Source organism: Rissa tridactyla, chromosome 3 (genome assembly GCF_028500815.1).
Source record: "Rissa tridactyla isolate bRisTri1 chromosome 3, bRisTri1.patW.cur.20221130, whole genome shotgun sequence".
NCBI classification, from domain to species: domain Eukaryota; kingdom Metazoa; phylum Chordata; class Aves; order Charadriiformes; family Laridae; genus Rissa; species Rissa tridactyla.
In genome coordinates this window covers 101,533,571-101,553,000 of record NC_071468.1, presented here as the reverse complement: position 1 = coordinate 101,553,000, position 19,430 = coordinate 101,533,571, and the positions used below count along the sequence as shown (strand labels likewise).

Sequence of the window (19,430 nt, the reverse complement as noted above, 5' to 3'; positions counted from 1 at the left end):
GTAGTAGGGGTTGATACTGCTCCAATATCGTTGAACATCGTTTATGAACTGGATGATGGGGAAGATTGCACCCTCAGCAAGTTTGCAGGTGTTACAAAACTGTGAGGAGTGTTTGATACACCAGATGGGTGATCCCATTCAGAGGGACCTTGACAGGCTGGAGAAATGGGCCAGTGGGAACCTCTTGAAGTTCAATGGTTAACTGAACCAAGAGAACAGAACTGATACAGCATGACTTCCCTTTTCAAATCTTTACTCTAATTTTATGTATTGTGATGCAAAAAGTTCACTTTTCTAATATCCTCACAAGGTTTTAAAATTTCATGTAGCTATGCATAGAAATACCGCTTTGGTATTTTAATGATTTATTTCAGTTATCTTTCTGATTGCTTGATTTTTCAGCGAATCATTTGGTTTGGGTAAATGAAATATCAAACCAACTATTGCAACTGCACTGTTACTTCTAATTACACATTCAAAGAGTTTGCTGTAAGAGTTCTACTTACTGCTTAATTTATTTTAGGTCCTGTGGTCTTTGGAATTGGGCCGTTGGATCTCAGAGGAACCATATGAGCTTTCATCCAGCTTCCCTGCAGCTCCTGTAAGTTTAATAGCCCTTTAGGCTTGTGAACTTTCTTTTGTTTATCTGGAAAATGTTTGTCCCTCTAAACAGGTTTTGTGAACACGAAGGCCTACTAGAAAAAAAAAAAATTAAAGCAAATACTGCAAGGAGTTATTTTGTCCTTCAACCATTACTTTTTGAAGTGTGTGTAAAAACTTCGGTATGCATGGAAAATGCAAAAAATTGATTCACCAATTAACAGCTGAATAGACTAGCTGCTTATTTAAGTGTAAATGTCCTTTAATGTATTTGTGGCATATTTTATTTCTATCTGTGCTTGTATATAAGCTGGAGAGGCATGTTGGCACCTAACAGAAAGATTATTCAGGTCATGGACTCAGTATTTTCAGTCCAGAAATTACTTTGTCAATGGAAAACTACTGTGGGCTTTTAAAACTACAAAGTAGGTAAAATGAAGCATTTTTCCTGCCTTTGATCGTTCTGAAGTACTGAATTGTGAACTAGTGCAGAAGTGTGTATGTGGTGGTATGGTGTATCTGCAGACCCGAGTGTATCTGCACTTTGTGTGTTGTAATTTATTAAACGGTAATTTTATTTTGGTTTAAAAACAAGTAGAATTCTAGCAGGTTACTAGTCAATCACTCTAATAGTTTTGCCAAAAAACGTTTCACAATTTCTCTTATATTGTAGCAGCTAGTTAAATATAATATCGTCCGCTACTTGTTTCTCAAAGTTTCATACGGGCTTTGAAGAATGAGCATTTAATGTGGTTTGAACTATTCTTACTATCATTTTATTAACTGTTAAGAACTTATTTTTAACATTGTTTCCAAATCTATAATTTCTGTAAACTTACATGTTCAAGATGAAGACTTTATTTCATAAATTTTATGTTCTCAAAGTGTAGGGAAACTGTAACAGTTATTCTGAAATAAGCCCAAAGAAATTAATCATTCATTATAATGTAGTATTTTTTCTAAAAGGAGAAAGTAATTTTTTTTGTATAGCAAATACATTAAGAATGGTAAAATTTAATGTGAAAAATAACTAAGAAACATGTTCTTTTTTTTCCCCTTTTTTCTCTATTTGTATGAAAAAAAGAATACAATACTTCAGATTAAACTGAGTTTTCTATTTCTTCTCAGACTACTATGCTATCAGTAACAACTTACATAGCTTTGTTTGGAAGTGATTCCTGCTGTGATTGTTTTTTAGATTCTGTTTACAGTTTTTATTCCTAAAGCAGAAGTAAAGAGGGCTTGAGAGATGGTGAGAAGATAAAACTGAAGGAGGTTATGGTTGTGCTGAGAACCTGAATCACTTCTGTTTGCAGTGTTCTCCTCTTGCAGAGGAACAAAGTCAGTGTCCAAGGTCGTATTTCCATCACCTTTCCAATCATTCCCTATTCAAGTCATTCTGGTTTCTTACTGTAACAGATATCTTATTTTTAAAAATACGATTATTATTTGAACGTGAATGGTGTTTATATTCCCTTTCTTTTCTTATTATTCTTTCTCTATTTAGAGAAAATGGAAGTGCATTCTAGTTTAATATACCATTTATTTGATTACAGGAAGGAACTGAAAGAAGGGGTTATCTTGCTGTTATGTTTTAATTGTCTGTACCAAGTCCAACGCAGTTGTTGCAGCCTTCTTTTTCCTATCATTGCATTCCTTCCAAAATGTCCTCCTCTCACTTTACTTCAGTGTTTGCAGTTTAAGCCATGCACTCTCGCTTAGATAAAATGTCCTTTAAAAATATATTCACTCTAAATTTTTACATTCATGTTCATAAATTACTCCATTTCCTCCAAAAATGAAAGTCTCAATAAACAACTGAACTGTTCAATGTCTACATCAATGTCTTCAATCACTTTCCCAGAACAGTCATCAAAAAGCCTTAAGCTTAATAAAGACTTTCTTACAACAAATCGAAACTAGCCATGCAATATTTAATTGTTCTTATCATATAGTGTTTTCTTACTAAAATAATGAAGGTTAATGTCAACCAGAAGTTAGAACTATTTTCTGTTGCCAGGTTGAGCATTCACACTATGCCAGATTCCATCATGGTTTTGAAAAAGCTTTTATTTTAATTTATTATTTTTTTTAGATTATTGGGCTGGATACTCTTACTGTGTCAAACGTTGGGAGTATTTTCTTTAGTTGTCTGATTAAATGCAATGAAGCAGGAAATACAGTAATCTAGACTCAGTATTTCTACTAAATTTCACAGAATCATAAAATATTTTAGATTAGAAAGGGACCTCTGAAGGTTGCCTAGTTCAACGTTCCGCTCCAAGGGACTTTTCCAGTCCACCCTCATGGTAATAAATGAGTAAATTAAAAAGAAAATCCAATCTGAACTTGTGTTTGCTGCCTCTTGTCCCTATCTCTTGTCCCATTGCCGTGCACTCCAAGAAGGGCTTGACTCTGTCTTCTCTGTGTCCTTGATCAGGCAGGTGCAGACAGCAGTAAGGTCCCCCCTTCCCCTTCTCTTCTCCAGGCTGAAAAAGGCCAGTTCTCTCAGCCTCTCTGGATGTTGCGTGCTTCTTGGTATGACTACCTCCTTTACTAGCTTGGTGGCCCTCTACTAGACCTGCTCTTTAAGACATTTCTTAGAAATTCATAAAAGCAATTTTGTGAAGTATTTTTTTTAGCTTGGGTTATGTTTATCCTTACAAGTTTGCTAGGAGAAACAATAAAATACTTAAACAGTAATCTTGAATACATTCAGATTATTTTATGCAACCCTTCAGATGATGCCTGTTAATTTACATTCATTAGATTTATTTAAAATCAGACCATGAAGTAATATTAGAAGCATTTTTTTGTCACTGCTGCCCTTTAGTAATGCTGACCCATTTTCAGAGAATGGCAGTGGTTTGAGTGGTGGGATACTCTGACACCAGCTTTAATGACTGTCAGTATAAAATGAAGTGTTTTCTTCCATCTTTCTCAAAATCATTTACTGTTTTTAAGATTAATTACCTTTTGTTAAGTAAGTCCCCATAAATGTTGTGTCTGGGGGTTTTGTTTTGTTTTGGTATGAGATATATTCTCATTTTGTAACTAATTCAGTCATCTGCTGAAATTAGAAATTTACAAAATCATTACTTTAAGGCAAAGACTAAACATGAGAATTACAACCTAAGGTTAATTTAGGAAAAAATCTGCACAAAATTATTTTGTGTGATTTATGAAGAAATATCTTCTCTATCTGAACTGCAGTGCATAGTACAAAATTTTAAAGCACGTAGTAATAATAAAAAGTTTAAAAAGCAAAAATCACCCAGTAGAGTAATTTATTCACATTGTGTCATACATTGAGGGCCTACCTACAGAGAATTTCTATGGAGAAGTCCTAACCTTACTGAAAAGAACCCAACAGTGTGACATTAATAACTTTCAGATTATTTTTTTCCTGTTTTTAAAATGTAGTAATTTGTATTTTAACTCATGAGCATAAATTTAATTGGATCAAAGAATATGCATATGTTTTTCAGTTAGGTTATTTTTACAAAACATATAGATGTACTACAGCACCAGGTGATAACTGATTGTCATAGACAACTGGACATTTGGTGTTAATGCCGTTGTCTCGGTTTGTAAAATACTGATCAGGTATTTTACAGGTAAATGACAAGGAAAGGAAAAAAGTGCAATCTTCATAAAAATATAAAGAAACAGATAGTATATTGTAATTTTCAGGGATTTCTGTAACTTAAAGATAGTGACTGTAATAAGTACAAACTGAAAGAAATGGTGATTTTTGTACACAGTATTTCCCAAGAATAAATGCAAAGTACTTAAATGCTATTTGTCCTCTGTTAAATAAAGTAATACAGGCTATTGGAAAAAATCCCTGAATAAGTGTAAGAAATTGTTTAGGAGACTATGGGGGAAAAGAATGTATTCTTCAACTACAGTATTGAGCTAATTACAGGACAGTACTTTTTTTTATGTACATAAAAGGCAAACATGACACAGAGATAAATAGTTCTAGATCTAGTTAAGTGTTTTATATTAGAGTAATGTTTAAAGTTCAGTGATGAGGCAAAATGCATACTTCTAAAACTATTTTAGGTATTTTTCACAGTTCCAGTTATTTACTAACACATACATAACATAAATGATCAGTAAAACAGAGTCCTTAAGTTGGCTGACAGTTTCTTGGATGTTCTTTTTATTCAGTCATTTGGCCAAATCACTGTTATACCAGGTTGATGCTTTAGACTTTGTGTCTGGCTGAATAATATGAGCTTTAGCTGATCAAGGCTATTGCAATTCAGGAATTGTACTGAACTGATCCCTTCAGAACACTAGCGCATGTTTTCTGGGCTTGAAAATGAGACAAGTTGCAGATGTGTGTTTATATGCTCAGCAAATGAAGTCTTTGAAGACTATACAATACGTAATTCACATAATGCAAAAGCATTTAGAAATCTGCTGGTCGAATCATCATAGTCGTGGCTTTGAGAGAGTATCCTGAGCCTTTCCAGTAGTACCACTTGATACCGTTGAACTTGTTGTTGTTCTGCCGTAATGGATAATACATTCCGTTGAGGTTAGAAGGACCACATGCATCAAACCACCACCCTGCAAGACAGAAAGCAAAGAAAAACATCAGCAGATGAAAATGTAAGCACAGTTAATTTTCATAATAGTATATAAGGACACTTTGTTCTCCTGAAATGAAAAAGAAATCTAAACCCAGGTTTTCATTCTTATGATTTGGACGTGTCGGTGTAAAACACGTTCCTCAAATTCAGCAAGGAAATGTATTTATGTATTCACTACATATTCTTGCATCTTATGTAACACATAGCCGTTTAATATTGAGAAGGGAAGGCCTTCAATCAAGCTTAATTTATTACCAATATCAAACATTACTGTTGACAGTCTCAGGGCAGAACTTGACTTGAACTGTAACAATACTGAGTCTTCTTTGTTTTTTACCTATTCTTTGGTAAATTCCTACTCTTCACAGATTTAAAATCCTTTCTTAATTGTTTTTAGAGGATTAATTCGGTTATCTGTTTCACTTCTCTGTGCAGATTTAGTTCAAAACCTCTGTGCTGAAACTTGGTAAGAAGGAAAAGGAGAAGAAAGCAACCCAAAATTATTTTGTACCCTTATGGTCCTGACCTGTTAGTGGGTCATAAGGAAAATTTATTTTTATTAATAGGATAATATTTTTATACTTCTGTTATGATGGCGATAATGTGTGTGTTCTGTTTTGCAGGGCAGTAATCCAATTATCCTTTTGGATAAACTGAAGCTGTCTTTTGTCTTGTAACTTGTGCTATAGGGAAACAAACCATTGCTTAAGAGATAACAGGAAGAGAAGTCAAATTTACAAAGCAGTTTGTTTACTTTTCAGAATGTGGAATTCTAGATTGACAAATTATACAATGGCTTGTGTGGTTCGAGATAAAAATACCACCTAAAACTCCAATAACTAGTGAACAATCATTAGAAAAATGTAGATATCTCATATATGTGGAGTATCTTAAATTTATGTATGCATTCCCATTTCATAATTATATTGAATTAAATTTTTGTACCCTTCTGCAGCATGTGCAATATACGGCAGCTTTTGATGTTTTCTTCTCCTCTGGATAGTTAGGGTATGGAGCCGTTTCACCAACCAACTGAATCTCTAAAATAAGTTTTGGGGGGGGTTAAGTGTTTTGATCCCTGGGAGTATGTTATCTCATTCGTTGGAAGAACCTGCTTTCACTCTGGTTTGTTCCACAGTTACAGACTTTCTTGAGAAACTTGAAACCCCAACTTGAGAGACTGGGGTTTTTTCTCCAGTTTTACCTTCTCTTGTTTTATTAACTAACCTTTGTCCAATGACAAAATATTTCATTTGTAGTCACCATACTAGCATTTCTATGTGTGAGTTCTGGACTTCTTCAATAGTCAAAATTCACTAAGTCAAAATTATTACTATTTATCTCACAGACAATTTCAGTGCCAATAAAAATAGGAAGACTGAGAAACAAAAAAACATTCCTACCTCCTGTTAGCATTTGTGAACATTTGCAAATACATTTGTCATTGTCTGCATCCTTTGTGCTAAAATCATTTCCTGGTTGGCTTATACTACTTATTTTGCCCGCTGTCCCAGTAAGTCCTTTAAGGTAGATCCTGTAGAAGTGAAGAATGGAAAAACAATTATTATGTGGAAGTTAATGGTAGCTGATCTGCAAAATAATCATGGAATAGTTTGCAATAAATATCCTGTTCACATAGTTCAGTTCTCTTCTGGCCAATGTACTACTGTCAGCTGTTCTGCAGCATAATGTTTTCATAAGAGTGGAAATGGTCAGCACAATATTCTAATGAACAGTCTCCACATTTGTAGAGATGACTGTTTTATTCATGTCATATTAGAAGAAAATGAGAGTAGGTAGATAATAACTCCTGGAATTTTTCATATATATCATGCAGTTCTTAATACTGTAAATACATTGTGTGCAATTATTATTTTTTTTTTAATTCAGTTCAAAAGTTTAAATCAAAACGTTTTTGATTCCTATTTTGCTGTTAGCACAACATGGCAATGTAGCATTACAACTTCGCATCTATGAGAGATAACGGCATTACCTGAACTACTCATTACCAACTATTAACTGATATTATAGGAGTTTCTCAATATTTCCCTTTCCACTTTACTTATTAGTCTTCCTTTTCACATCCTTCATCCTTTTATTAGTGTTAAATTATAGAATCATTTAGGTTGCAAAAGACCTTCAAGATCATTTTAAGTCCAACAGTTAACGTAACACTGCCAACTCCACCAGCACCACACCTACATATTCAGGAACGGCAACTCAACCACTTCCCTGGCCAGCCTGTTCCAACGGCCAGCAACGCTTTCGGTGAAGAAATTTTTCCTAATATCCAATCTAAATGTCCCCTGGAGCAACTTGAGGGCATTTCCTTTTGTCCTATCGCCTGTTACTTGGGAGAGAGACCGACCCCCACCTCTCTACAACCTCCTTTCAGGTAGTTGTAGAGAGTGATAATGTCTCCCCTCAGCCTCCTTTTCTCCAGACTAAACCACCCCTGTTCCCTCAGCTGCTCCTCATAAGACTTATCCTCCAGATAAGTCTTCCAGCTTTGTTGCCCTTCTCTGGACACGCTCCAGCACCTCAGTGTCTGTCTTGTAGTGAGGGGCCCAAAACTGAACACAGTATTTGAGGTGTGTCCTCACCAGTGCTGAGTACAGGGAGATGATCACTTCCCTAGTCCTGCCGGCCATGCTACTTCTGATACAAGCCAGGATGCTGTTGGCCGCCTTGGCCACCTGGGCACACTGCTGGCTCATATTCAGCTGGCTGTCGACCAACACCCCCAGGTCCTTTTCCGCTGGGCAGCTTTCCAGCCACTCTTCCCCAGGCCTGTAATGCTGGCCTCAGACCATTGATTCAGCCCGTCTAGATCCCTCTATAGAGCCTTCTTACCCTCAGGCAGACCAACACTCCCGCCCAATTTGGCATCATCTGCAAACTTACTGAGAGTGTACTTGACCCCCTTATCCAGGTCGTTGATAAAGATATTAAACAGAACCGGCCCCATTACTGAGCCCTGGGGAAACACCACTTGTGACCAGCCGCCAACTGGATTTAAATCCATTCACCACAACCCTTGGGGCCTGGCCATTCAGCCAGTTTTTTACCCAGCAAAGAGCACACACATCCAAGCCATGAGCAGCCAGTTTCTTACGGAGAATGCTGTGGAAAGGTGTCAAAGGCTTTACCAAATTCCAGGTAAACAACATCCACAGCCTTTCCCTCATCCACTAAGTGGGTCACCTTTTCATAGAAAGAAATCAGGTTTGTCAAGCAGGACCTGCCTTTCATGAACCCATACTGACTGGGCCTGATCACTTGGTTGTCCTGCATGTAACGCATAATGGCACTCAGGATGATCTGTTCCATAACCTTCCACAGCACCAAAGCCAGACTGACAGGCCTGTAGTTCCCCGGATCCTCATTGCGGCCCTTCTTGTGGATGGGCGTCACATTTGCTAACCTCCAGTCAACTGGGACCTCCCTGGTTAGCCAGGGCTGCTGATAAATGATGGAAAATGGCTTGGTGAGCACTTCCACCAGCTCCTTCAGGACCCTCGGGTGGATCCCCTCCAGCCCAATAGACCTGTGTATGTCTAAGTGCTGCAGCAGGTCACCCACCATTTCCTCTTGGATTACGGGGGCTTCATTCTGCTCCCTGTCCCTGTCTTCCAGATCAGGGGGCTGGGTACTCAGGGAATAACTGGTCCTACTACTAAAGACTAAGACAAAGAAGGCATTAATTACCTCAGTCTTTTCCTCATCCTTGGTCACTATGTTTCTGCCCCTGTCTAATAAAGGATGGAGATTATCTTTAGTCCTCCTTTTATTGCAAATGTATTTATAGAAACTTTTTTTATTGTCTTTAACAGCAGAAGCCAGATTAAGTTCTAGTTGGGTTTAGGCCCTTCCGATTTTCTCCCTACATAGCCTCACAACATCTTTGTAGTCCTCTTGAGTGGCCTGCCCTTTCTTCCAAAGGTCATAAACTCTGGTTTTTGCCCTGAGTTGCAACCATAGCTCTCTGTTCAGCCAGGTCAGTCACTTTCGCCAACAGCTCTTTTTTCAGCACATGGAGATGGCGTGCTCCTGCGCCTTTAAGACTCTCTTCATGAAAAACATCCAGCCTTCCTGGACTCCTTTGCCCTTCAGGACTTCCTCCTAAGGGAGTCTGTCAACCAGGCTCCTAAAAAGACCAAAGTCTGCCTTCCAGAAGTCCATGGTGGCAGTTCTGCTGACACCCCTCCTTGCTTCTCCAAGAATCGAAAACTCTATCGTTTTATGATCACTGTGCCCAAGATGGCCTCCAACCGTCAGATCCCCCACAAGTCCTTCTCTGTTCACAAACAACAGGGACAGCAGGGTGCTTTCTCTAGTTGGCTCTCTCACCAGCTGTGTCAGGAAGTTATCCCCAACACACTCCAGGAACCTCCTAGACTTCCCTCTCAGTCTAATATAAGCAGAGAATTTTCATTTATTATTATTCATTTTTTTAAAAAAGATGAAATGAGAGGTTCTGGCTGTGTATCAGGAAAACCTTTTTCACCATGAGGTCAGACAAGCAGTGGAACAGGTTGTGCAGTCTCCACCTTTGGAAGTTATCAAGTCCCAAATGGATAAAGCCCTGAGCAACCTGGCCTGACCCCATAGCTTTGAGATAAGGAAGTTTGACTCAAATGAAGTCCATTCTGATCTCAGTTTCTCTACGAAATTTTAGTTTTATGACCCAACTCATAATCTTTCCAGCATTCAGAATGCATTAATGTTTTTACTGTAATGAAAGTTGCTCTTACTTTAATACTTTCTTAGATTATTTTTTTCTTTTTCATAATGTTACTTATATTCTTTAATCCACTGCATTCTATGATGCGTTCTATGATGCATTCCATGTTTGGCTGCATTTTAAAGTAAAGTATCTGTTTACAGACAACCATCTTAGTTTTCAGTAATTATTTTTTAATATTTTAAGTGGACAAGGGTAACGACCCATTTTGCAAAGGTTACCTTTGTAAGTATTTTAAAGCATTACTTTAAAAAAATCTCTGCTGTAGTTTCTGACTGTTTCCAGATGAAAAAATATTTGCTTTGGAGTTGAGACAACTGTATACTACTAAGGCGTTGAGATCTAACATTTTTGGAGAGGGAGATGCTGATAGTTTTGGATTGCTTTGCATGTAAGACTTGAGTTGAAGTAACAGAGAGCATCTCTCTTATGAGGAAAGGCTGCTGGGTCTGTTTAGCCTGGAGAAGAGAAGACAGAGGGGTTCTCATAAATGCTTATAAATATCTAAAGGGTGATTGTCAAGAGGATTGAGCCAGACTCTTTTCAGTGGTGCCCGGCAACAGGAACAAACTGGAACACAGAAAATTCCGTCTGAAAATAAGGAAAAAGTTCTTTACTTTGAGGTGATGGAGCACTGGAACAGGCTGCCCAGAGAGGTGGTGGAGTCTCCTTCTCTGAAGACATTCAAAACCCGCCTGGACACGTTCCTGTGCAACCTGCTCGGGCAGGGGGGTTGGACTAGATGATCTCTACAGGTCCCTTCCAACCCCTACCATTCTGCGATTCTGTGAACAGCATCAGTCCTCTTGAGTGTCAGACTGACTTTGTTTACAACAAATACCTGCTAGAAATCTTGGAGAAATTAATCTAAATGTAGGCAATTTTTCTGTCCGGTCACCTAAAGCTCCACGAATCTCTAAGATTCTTATAAAGAAACATTTCCTGGACAACGTAAGTAGGAAAGCATCTGTTATACTGTAGAGTCTCTAGTTTCTTCTAGAACCAATCAAGAAATGTCTACTGCATTTACAGATAGATTGGAAAATGAAATATGAACTGCCTGTATATTTCAGCTGTGGCTGATACCGTTTCAGAAATGTATAACACCATGATATTATTTATATATAAAGTATTTTTTGAACTGTATGTTATTTCCTATTTTAATCAAATATGTAAGAATAAATTGTGATGCTTTACATTTTACAGAATGTTGGGAGCACAAGTAATAGGTCTATTAAAATCCGGTGTTTAAATTGACAAGTTCATAGGGAGTGAGACTGGACATTTGCTATTAGCTTCATTTTCACAGATAGAGTTGTTATTCTTTGAGAATCCAAGCCAGCGGGCCATGGAAGGAGAAGGCAGCATTGCCTCAGTGTGCTCTTCACGACAACAGCACAGCTCCTGCTAGCCACTGACTTAAGTGGTAAATCTTCTTGCAGTACTGTTCATCTTAGTCACCCACCTTCCACAAAAGTGTTTATTGCCTGGAATCAGGATTCGGTAACAACTGCAGACAGGTTCCTATTACCCTGAATATTGTGTACTGCCATCTGCTATATTGGTGCATGTATCCTATGCCACGCACATACGTGCACCCTATGTGTTACACTCACCCAGTGTGCGCTGGTAAAATATACATTGTCTCTGGTGGGAAAAAATTAAGACTGTTTTAAGCAATAGGTGAAAAATGGAGCAAACATTGTTCTCTGAGTGATTTGAAAAAATGTCATTATTTGTACGAAATAAGGTCATGCACCTACACAGTCCAGAATGATTATTATCAGATTTTTTTTTTTATTCAGATCTGATTTTTCTGCTTACCTGTATTTTAGTTCTTCATTTGCAAGGGAGAAGTGGTCATACAATGAATATGCCTCATTTCCTTCCCAGTCTTTCAGGTGTATTTTAAGAACATAGCGCTTCTGATTAGTCAGTTGAGAAACAAACTCATTTCCCAGCCAGTACTCCCCAGCAGGATCACCAAATCCCTGTAATTCAAGTTGAATATTTAAATAGCTTTGTTTTGGTTTTGCTTTGAGTTTGGAATTATAACTTTACCAGTTTTTAAGTTTAATAGTTTTCAATCTGTCAACTAAGAATTTTACTGTATCTGTAAGGGTTATCAATCTGCAATATTTCAAAAAGTTAATTTCAGCAGAGACAAACTCAGGAATCTGAATTACTGAATCAATATTACTCAGTAGATTTGGAGCAGCTTCTACTGTTGCCACTAGAAACACAAATATAAATAACTCAAAAAATGTGGACATACCATGGAACAGTTGATGAAAGAAAAGCGAGGCTTCTCTTTAAAAACAAACATCAGACTTGCAAGTCTGCTTAGGCAAACAACTTATACTACTCTGACAAAGACAACCTCTACAACCTGCTTACATTCTAAGGATGCTATTAATATTACTTTGTTATATCAGATTTCAGATAATAATAACTAATATTAAGGCTTCAGCAAACACTGTTTACCATCTTGTACTCTTTCCACGTCCGGTGAAAGTCCACGCTGCCATCTTCACGTCTCTGAATAACAGTCCAACCGCCTCCACCAGTTTCCATGTCACAGTAGGCCTACCAGAGTAAGCATGTAACGGTGTAAGTGCATGCAGTCACAGGAAAACAAAAATACAAAGCATGTACTTTGCATAATTATATATCATAGAATCATAGAATGGTTAGAGTTGGAAGGGACATTAAAGATCACCTAGTTCCAACCCCTAGACCAGGCTGCTCAAAGCCCCATCCAGCCTGGCCTTGAACACTTCCAGGGGTGGCACATCCATAACTTCCCTTGGCAACCTGTTCCAGTGCCTCACCACCCTCACAGTAAAGAATTTCTTCCTAATACCTAATCTAAATCTCCCCTCTTTCAGATTAAAACTGTTATCCCTGGTGCTATCGCTACACTCTGTGATACAGTCCCTGCCCAATCCAGTGGCATGTTTTAAAGTGTACAAGTGCAAAATGTGTATTAACCTAAAAATGCTGTTTTTCATAGCTTTCATAAAAATTATTTCCACAAATAATGAGATTCCTAAGTATATATTACACTTAACAGAGTACAAATAACACTTTAAAAATAGCTGATAGCTCGTGTTAAAGGAAGAAAAAAATGAATGTAGCTTCTGAGTCTATACTTCCCTCTTGCACTGATATTTTTGTGAGTTGCCTAATGAAATATTTTTCCTGAAAGATGTTTTCATTTCTCCAGCTTTTTTTCAGAGATCCATTCAAATTTCCCATGGTTTGTCAGAGTTAAATTCAGGAACTGAACAATCTGAAATATGTTTTTATTTCCACTGTCATTGTCCAATACCTTTGCAGATGGTCTGACCCCAAAATTAAATCTATAAGTGTAGAACTGCTATTACCTGAAAGTTAAATCTTGAAGCTATATTGTTATACACACAGCCTGCAATGAATATCTTATGTTCTAGAACAAAAAAGTAATGACTGCAAGATGTTTCTAAACATTCATAAATCATCTTTGATTTTACCAAGTTATTGCTAAATATTTGAAAGGATTGACACGTAATAGGCAGTTCACTGAACTCAGTTTTAGAATACCCAATAAATGCATTCTGGCACAGTAAAATTCAAGTTTATAGGTGACTTGTTAAGTCGGTCCCCTTCTAGATTAAAATAGTAACTGACTGAGTTAAATAGAATTCTGGTATATATTCACTGCAGTGTCAGAGATAAAAGGTATTACTGGGAGTGCCAATATACCAGGGAGATGCTGATCAAATAAATCTCTTGAAAATTTAGAGGGAATTTTGGAGTGATGTTTGGGAGAAATAAGGGATAAATTAACAATAAAATCTTATGAATTATACTCCCGAATTTACATAAACTTTATAAAATCGTTACTGGTAAGAAAAATCTATATGAAATTTTTATAGGCTTCTCTTCTTCAGTTTCTTATTATGTGTTTCAGTTCCTACTAAATTGCTTCTCCCTTTGGGAACAAATTTGCAGTACCACAGCATTTGTCCTGAAGAGTCTATAGTGTCTATAAAAGCTAGTTGTCTTACCGTTCACATACAAAATGGATACTGGCTGTAACAGGAATATTTTATGTAAGACATTCACAGTCATTCACATTACAACTAAATTAAGTGCTATTTTAAGGCATTTAAAGTAATAATTCCAGCTGAATTGAAAATTTAGATGATAGGCATCAAGGAAATTGCATGTAACATTCAAAAACTTCGATTAACATCTACAATAGCAGTATCAGACTGGAACAGTGGCCTGTGTAAATTAATTCCTGGCCTCCCTCTTTAAGTAGTTAAAAACTCCATGTTTCAGAGGAAGGTGAAACAGTTCTATTCTCAATCTGGCTGCTTATATTGTCCTTTCAGTGAGGTTCTCATATGTTAAAACAGTCACTATGACGCTAGAAGGAGATGAGGTAACCAGTACATTCCCTTTGCCCATGCCACGCTTTCCACCCAAGAAAGAAAAGGATTTTCCTTTCTAAGGCCATAAAACTGGCATCTCTTAGAAGCACTTACAGATGACTAAAGTGAAATTTTTTGGTGTGGAAAATAATCAGTGTATGGTTTCTAGCTGCTGTACATCATGGTTGCACACTTGCTCCCTTGAACTAGCTAAAAAGGGAAAATTCTTTTTACCGCCTGTTAAGTCAGCATCATACAGTGAGATGTTTTGCTTTCAGGCTTGACTGGCAATCCAGAACCCTGTCTTTCAAGCCCTCACCTATGCAGCTTTGCTCATGAAATCATTCCTTTGCTTTCCAGATCGTTTCCCCAGAAATCAGTTCTCTGACTAACCAAGATGAAAATACTAGGAACTTCAAATTTACATACACAGTTGTTAATTAAAATTAAGTCAATGAAGAAAAATGGCAGTAAAGACTACTGAAAGAAAATTAATGAAATAAGTTGATTTTTTTTTATTTTTACTAAAAATACTCAAGTGAATGATGTATATTCATAAGTAATTTTAAGGATGGAGATAGGCTATTCAGTAAAATGAAGATTAAGGAAAGGATTTGCTTAGTTTAAAGTAAACACAATAAATTGCTGTGTCAGTCTGCAGAGGGAACAATTTCTTCATGATGTATGTGAAAGATGAAGGGAGAGGAAGCATTTATTTGGACTATAAATTCTTTTTTTAAAAAATTTTCATTCTACAGTAAATTATGTGCATATGAGGCTTTCTCTAACACTCATTACTAGAACAGAACTCTTCTGACCTTTCGGCCTAGCCTAGGTTTTATATTCCAAAGGAAGAAATGTAACATTTCATAAAACTCGTAAAAATAGATACCAAGATTAAGCAGGCAGCAGGAGTCTTCAAACAGATGCCAAAAAGAATAAAGAGATTAGCCTCTCAAATTGCAACAAATTGGCAGGGGGAATATTTGATTTATCTTGTGAACTGCTTCACTACTTACAGTTCTAGCAGCTGTGGCACTGTGAGAGCTAAGGTCAGCTGTTTATATTTTTCACCTTCAGCTGAAGATCAGTGCTGTATTTCTGAAAATACTGTAATGTACGTGTAACCAGAAGTAGTTCCCTTTCCAAAGATGGTAAGCGCGTAAACTGTGAGCAGTCAATTTGATGTCTTCACGGTCTAAGAAGTTGAGTTTCAGAGCAAGTAATTTTTCTTCTTATTTCTTGTACAGTAGGATATTTGGGGTATAAGTGTTTTCAGACCTACTTTCTGAATGGTAAGGCTCTGGCTGAGTTATCAGGATGAAGATCCACTACAGTTTTTATACCAAAGCAAGTGCAGTTGCCTCATCTGTGCAGTGTCCTTTTGCATCACTTTTGGCTGTTGTCTGAACACTTTTGAGTCATGATACTCAATGATTGCTATCTCTAGCTCCTAGAAATGTGGCTAAGAAAGAACTGTGATCTTAGGTTCCTTGTTGTGGAAAAATTTAACCTAATTACCAGTTACCAATGAAAAAGACAGATGATGAGACTTCTGAAATTCACAAAAAAAAACCCTCATCTGACCTCATACTGTATCAGAGAAGCTACACATATGCTCTTTTTTTAATGCTTGGGGTTGGAAACAATTTGTGTATGTGTATTTTAGACATCAGGTCCATGGCATGGTCTCCATTTGAAATGACTAGCTAGTTGTCTGGAGGATCACTTTTTAGGAAAGTTATGCCAAACCATTTTGTTGGTAGATTCAAACTTGCCCAAATCACTTTCTGCAAGAAAGTTTTGGTTAAAAGGCCTTGGCTTGGAATGTGTGTTGGTTCTGGGACTGAAATTCTGTTCAACGGGGACGGAAGTGGGGAAGAGCTTAGCCACTGTTTCAGCCACTATTTTAAGATTTGGGGTAATATGTTGGTAATAGTTGCGGTAACGGCTGAGCTAATATATTAGGGTCATCCAGACTCAACTATTCTGCCTGGTAAAGACCAGGAGGTTAATTGGTTCAGGTGACTGCTATTAACATGCAGCTATTGACTTTTCATGGGTTTGCCTCTGCCATTTTTCCTTATGTCAGCAGTCTTTTGCTGTTTTTCCTCAGTGTTTTTAAAAGGACTTAGCTTTTGTCCTGGTGCAGAACAGGAAAGCTTGAAAATATTAATGGAATGAAATACTTGTTTCCCTCTCAGCTCTCGTATGCAATTCTTTAGTTTTAGATTATGATGGGAGAGAAATTAGTGACGTGGGCTAAGTTACAGATTACACAGAAGTTGTTTATAAGCCTGTTGGGAGGTCAGAAGGTGTTACAAGAGGAAAAGACGAAAACATAAACAGCAGCGCAGCACTTTTGGCAAATAAAAAAGGTCATTCTGTTTCCTGGTCCGAGTGGCCATCCACATCATAAACAGTTGAAAACGGTATAATGTGTTGATTATCCCTAAACCTTCACTTCCCTTGACAGCTCCTCTTATGCATTTGTATTTGTATAAAAAGTCTGCATCAGATCAGAACTTTTCAGTCTCTTATTTTTCATGTCATATAGCAAGTAAAACCTTTGTTGTCTTTTTAAGTGTCTTTTTCATTCTATCTGAAGTGGGCAGAATAAGATTTAAAATTTTTAATGTTATTAAATGAATTACTAATTTAATTGAAGTATTACATTTTGACTACTTTTTTTAACCTAGTCAATTACCAAAATGGGCATTTTTGTTATGTGTTTTAAGCCTCCGTGTTCAAATGTAAAGGATTTAATATTTTATAGTCTAGGAAATTTGCCATTGTACTTTTGTTTCAGGGACAGAATATTTTGGTAATTTTTAGTTTTGTAGAAATGTGTGTTGCTCTGGCTTCTCAGATCATACAGATTGCCTAAACATTTATGGCTTTGAAAATGCAGCATTAGAGTTTATGACAGAAATTTTCATTCTGTAATATGGCATGCACTTATATCTGCTTTTAGAAAATGTGCATGCTCTGTATAGTATAGTTGACAGTAAAATTAAAACCAAAGGTATAAGCTTGAGACAAGTAATATGAAGAGATTCAAGGAATGTAACCCTTCCTGAGATGTCTAACAAAGACTGCTGCAATCTATTACTTTAGAGATGCAGTAGCTTGCATCTCCTTTAGCATTTAAAACTGTGATTGTAGATCTCTCTGCCATTTGAATACCAATCTGCTTCATGTGTAATAAAACACTGTATTGCATCTTATGTAACTAATTTGCCTGTGAAACAGATGTATTGAATATAGACACGACCATTCCAAAGGAAAACCAGCCTCCTTTTTTTTTTCAAGAGAAGCAGACTGCAGATATCATCATTTCTCTAGATGATATCTGCAAAAATTCCAGGGTTTATGTATTGTATTTTATAGGTTTTACCCAAACAAATTGCTTATTTCCTTTGGTTGAGAGCTTTGTAAGGGTAAAGATCACAAAGTCTGGATTGGGCTAGATGAAGTTTCGGCGCTTCAAAGACTAAACCTTTGCTATCAAAACTTGGGGGAAAAAATGCTTTCTCTGTCAGAGTTTTACTAATTGCTTTTCCACATGTGCCCTCATTTTTCTCTGCTTTTGTACATTTTCTGTTAGGTTTTTTCCCCCCAAGTATTTCTGATATAATAAAGTAGAGCCTTAGGAATTCCATAAAATACTTCAAATTTTGTAATGAAATGTCTACAATATGAAATTATAAAATGAAAACATTAGAAAATTATTTAGTGTTTGTCTAAAAAATAAATTAAGCATTTTTGTTTATATTCAGATGTCCCTTAGCCTCCTCAGCCTGCAATGTCTGAGAAGTTGGAAACATACGTTCATCATTTGAGCCCCACTCCTCAGAATGCCCACTGCAGTTTTTGGTTCTTTATTCTCACAGTCCACCTGGGACTTTTCTCCCTTTCAGATTTTATTGTTTGCTTCAACTGAATTGTATTAAAAACTGTCTGGATGGCTGTGCCCAGAGAGTTGTGATTAATGGGGTGAAATCCTCTTGGCGGCCGGTCACCAGTGGTGTCCCTCAGGGCTCAGTTTTGGGGCCAATTTTGTTTAATATCTTTATCACTGATCTGGATGAGGGGATTGAGTGCACCCTCAGTAAGTTTGCAGATGACACCAAACTAGGTGGGAGTGTTGATCTGCTTGAGGGTAGGAAGGCTCTAGGGAGGGACCTGCACAGGCTGGATCGATGGGCCAAGGTCAACTGTATGAGGTTTAACAAGGCCAAGTGCCAGGTCCTGCATTTCGGTCACAACAACCCCAAGCAACGCTACAGGTTTGGGGAAGAGTGGCTGGAAAGCTGCCCAGCAGAAAAGGACCTGGGGGTGCTGGTGGACGGCCAGCTTAACATGAGCCAGCAGTGTGCCCAGGTGGCCAAGAAGGCTAACAGCATTCTGGCTTGTATCAGGAATAGCGTGGCCAGCAGGAGCAGGGAAGTGATCGTGCCTCTGTACTCGGCACTGGTGAGGCCTCACCTCGAGTCCTGTGTTCAGTTCTGGGCCCCTCTGTACAAAAGGGACATTGAAGTGCTGGAGCATGTCCAGAGGAGAGCTACCAGGCTGGTGAGGGGTCTGGAGGACAAACCTTATGAAGAACGACTGAGGGAGCTGGGGTTGTTTAGTTTGGAGAAGACGAGGCTGAAGGGAGACCTCATTGCCCTCTACAACTACCTGAAAGGAGGCTGTAGAGAGATGGGGGCTGACCTCTTCTCCCTGGTGACAAGTGATAGGACGAGAGGAAATGGGTTCAAGTTACGTCAGGGGAGGTTTAGATTGGATATTAGGAAACATTTTTTCACTGAAAGGGTTATTAAACATTGGAATAGGCTGCCCAGGGAGGTGGTGGATTCACCATCCCTGGAGATGTTTAAAAAAAGGGTAGATGGGGCCCTTAGGGACATGGTTTAGAAGTGGCTTTTGTCAGGGTAGGTTAAAGGTTGGACTTGATGATCTTAAAGGTCCCTTCCAACCTCAGCAATTCTATGATTCTAAGATTCTATGAAGTTGCGGCAGGGGAGGTTTAGATTAGACATTAGGAAGAATTACTTTACT

At 37.7% G+C, this 19,430-nt stretch overlaps 2 protein-coding genes across 6 annotated transcripts in view; one reads left to right on the top strand and one right to left on the bottom strand.

Annotated features, from left to right (window-relative positions):
• Positions 1–19,430, top strand: part of MCPH1 (microcephalin 1) — a 135,722-nt gene that overhangs the window by 48,795 nt on the left and 67,497 nt on the right. For both annotated transcript variants that reach the window (XM_054195840.1, XM_054195839.1), the window contains one exon: positions 524–601. In XM_054195840.1, the coding sequence (XP_054051815.1) occupies positions 524–601 (78 nt within the window). The remainder of the gene's footprint in view (positions 1–523; positions 602–19,430) is intronic.
• ANGPT2 (angiopoietin 2) overlaps positions 2,091–19,430 on the bottom strand; it is a 49,101-nt gene continuing 31,761 nt past the window's right edge. For all 4 annotated transcript variants that reach the window (XM_054195842.1, XM_054195843.1, XM_054195845.1 and 1 more), the window contains 4 exons: positions 12,433–12,534; positions 11,773–11,939; positions 6,608–6,738; positions 2,091–5,181 (listed from right to left, as the gene is read on the bottom strand). In XM_054195842.1, coding sequence (XP_054051817.1) covers positions 5,021–5,181; positions 6,608–6,738; positions 11,773–11,939; positions 12,433–12,534 — 561 coding nt within the window. In that variant the 3' untranslated portion in view covers positions 2,091–5,020. The remainder of the gene's footprint in view (positions 5,182–6,607; positions 6,739–11,772; positions 11,940–12,432; positions 12,535–19,430) is intronic.